General features: G+C 49.8%; 1 protein-coding gene across 1 annotated transcript in view; it reads left to right on the top strand.

Moving 5' to 3' along the window:
- LOC144524024 (phospholipid-transporting ATPase ABCA1-like) overlaps positions 1-2500 on the top strand; it is a 69403-nt gene that overhangs the window by 11581 nt on the left and 55322 nt on the right. Inside the window, exon 6 of the mRNA XM_078259984.1 lies at positions 2094-2215. Within this exon, the coding sequence (XP_078116110.1) occupies positions 2094-2215 (122 nt within the window). The remainder of the gene's footprint in view (positions 1-2093; positions 2216-2500) is intronic.

Here is a 2500-nt window from a genome sequence, read left to right as displayed (position 1 = left end):
TGGTGATTGTTGGAACAGTGGAAAGATGAACCAAGACGGCTTTTGGTAGTTTGATTTAGTTTCTTTCATCTTTGAATTAAGTGTGTTTTACCATGATAAAAGTCCTGATTATTGACATGGAGTCTGGTGGGTTTGGGGACCGTGATTTTCGACCTCTGCAGGTGTGGGTCAGCGTGTCGCCGGTCTTCACGCTGAGCGTCCGAGTTCGGTCGCTCTGCAGGAAAACAGTTTGTTCAGCTGCAGTTTGTCCCACTTTCACTAAGTTCATCATATCACATTCATCTCTAGAGCTCACACTTGGCTTTAATAATGCTTTCTTTTCAACATTTTTGTCACTTTTTTGACTCTTTCAGTAATTTGTGACTCTTTCTATCTTCATCCGTCCTGAGTTCATAACCAACCGGAGTCTAAAGAAGCATCAACATGTGTCAGATGTGAACGTGTGAATCAGGAAGCTGTTCCTGATTCACACGTTCACATCTGAAGAAAGAGAAGGGAAAGTTGTTGAGGGTTCTGTCTCTCTGTCTCTCTGTCTGTCTCTCTGTCTGTCTCTCTGTCTGTCTCTCTGTCTGTCTCTCTGTCTGTCTCTCTGTCTGTCTGTCTGTCTGTCTGTCTGTCTGTCTCTTGAGTCGACTGTAACAGGAAGTGAAGTGTGTGTGTGGAGGTTAGTAAATGAAGCAGACGTCTCTGTTGGAAACTGGTCCTCATTTGACCAATCACATCACTCGGAGCTCTGACCCGTCACTAAGGCTGTTAGTCTGACGTACCTGGGGGGGGTGTGTGTGTGTGTGTGTGTGCGTCTGTGTGTGTGTCTCTGTGTGTGTGTGTGTGTGTTGTGTCTGTGTGTGTGTGTGCGTCTGTGTGTGTGTCTCTGTGTGTGTGTGTGTGTGTTGTGTCTGTGTGTGTGTGTTGTGTCTCTGTGTGTGTGTGTTGTGTCTCTGTGTGTGTGTTGTGTGTGTGTGTGTGTGTGTGTGTGTGTGTGTGTGTGTGTGTGTTGTGTGTCTGTGTGTGTGTGTTGTGTCTCTGTGTGTGTGTGTGTGTGTGTGTGGTGTGTGTCTCTGTGTGTGTGTGTGTGTGTGTGTGTGTGTATGTGTGAGTGTGTGTATGTGTGTGTGTGTGTGTGTGTGTGTGTGTGTGTGTCTCTGTGTGTGTGTGTGTGTTGTGTCTCTGTGTGTGTGTGTGTGTGTGTGTGTGTGTGTTGTGTCTCTGTGTGTGTGTGTGTGTGTGTGTGTGTGTGTGTGTGTGTGTGTGTTGTGTCTCTGTGAGTGTGTGTGTTGTGTCTCTGTGAGTGTGTGTGTGTGTGTGTGTGTGTTGTGTCTCTGTGTGTGTGTGTGTTGTGTGTGTTTGTGTGTGTATGTGTGAGTGTGTGTGTTGTGTCTCTGTGTGTGTGTGTGTGAGTGTGTGTGTGTGTTGTGTCTCTGTGAGTGTGTGTGTGTGTGTGTGTGTGTGTGTACCTCCTCTCCTCCATTAGTCTCTCCTGTTACCTTTCTGTTTTCAGTGTTTGATTCATACTCTGTGTGGGAGTTAGTTTGCTTCCGTCACAGCCGCCTGTTTAAACCTGCAGAAGAAGAAAAGACTTTGTCCACTTGACATTTAAATATCGTCGTGGCGATGAGTGGAACGTTTACCCTGCAGACGTGTGACGGCGTGAAGACTGTCCAACCCTGAAGGCGTTCACACACCCAGGACGGGTTTCTTCATGCCATTCATTTGCATTTTAACGTTTTTTAAACGGTTGTTTTTGTGACACTGGCCCTTTAAGTCAGCTCCGTAACACGCAGCACGCCGCCAGAGGACGCCGTCCTACCCGTACCCCAGGGGGCCAGCTTCTCCTCGCAACGCCTAGCTCCTATGGCGCCATTTAGATGCTAACAAGCCATCACCTCCTTTAGCTAACCATTAGCTAACGTCAGCTAGCCTGAGCTCGCTAGCTGACGCTAGCGAGCTCAGGCTAGCTGACGTTAGCTAATGGTTAGCGTCGATTAGCTAACGCCAGCCATTGCATTAACTGCCCTAACCCTGTTGGGAAATCCTGAAAATGAAGAAGGCTAACTTCTGACTATCTGCTAACTAATCTTCTTCCTGTTCTTCAGGGTTCAAGTTGAAGCACTTCCTGCGGGACGGCGAGACTCTGACGGCGTTCCTGCTGAGAAACGCTTCGCTGTCCGAACACGACATCCAGCAGATCACAGACGCCGACGTCAACCTGGAGAAGGTCAGCACGCCGTCTGTCTGCCTCTGTCAGCACGCCGTCTGTCTGCCTCTGTCAGCACGCCGTCTGTCTGCCTCTGTCAGCACGCCGTCTGTCTGCCTCTGTCAGCACGCCGTCTGTCTCTGTCAGCACGCTGCCTCTGTCAGCACGCCGTCTGTCTGTCTCTGTCAGCACGCCGTCTGTCTGTCAGCACGCCGTCTGTCTGTCTCTGTCAGCACGCCGTCTGTCTGTCTCTGTCAGCACGCCGTCTGTCTCTGTCAGCACGCTGCCTCTGTCAGCACGCCGTCT

The sequence above is a fragment of the Sander vitreus genome, chromosome 10 (genome assembly GCF_031162955.1).
Source record: "Sander vitreus isolate 19-12246 chromosome 10, sanVit1, whole genome shotgun sequence".
In the NCBI taxonomy this organism is placed as follows: Eukaryota; Metazoa; Chordata; class Actinopteri; order Perciformes; family Percidae; genus Sander; species Sander vitreus.
The sequence above is the reverse complement of the archived record's forward strand: the minus strand, read 5'-3'. Positions and strand labels throughout refer to the sequence as shown.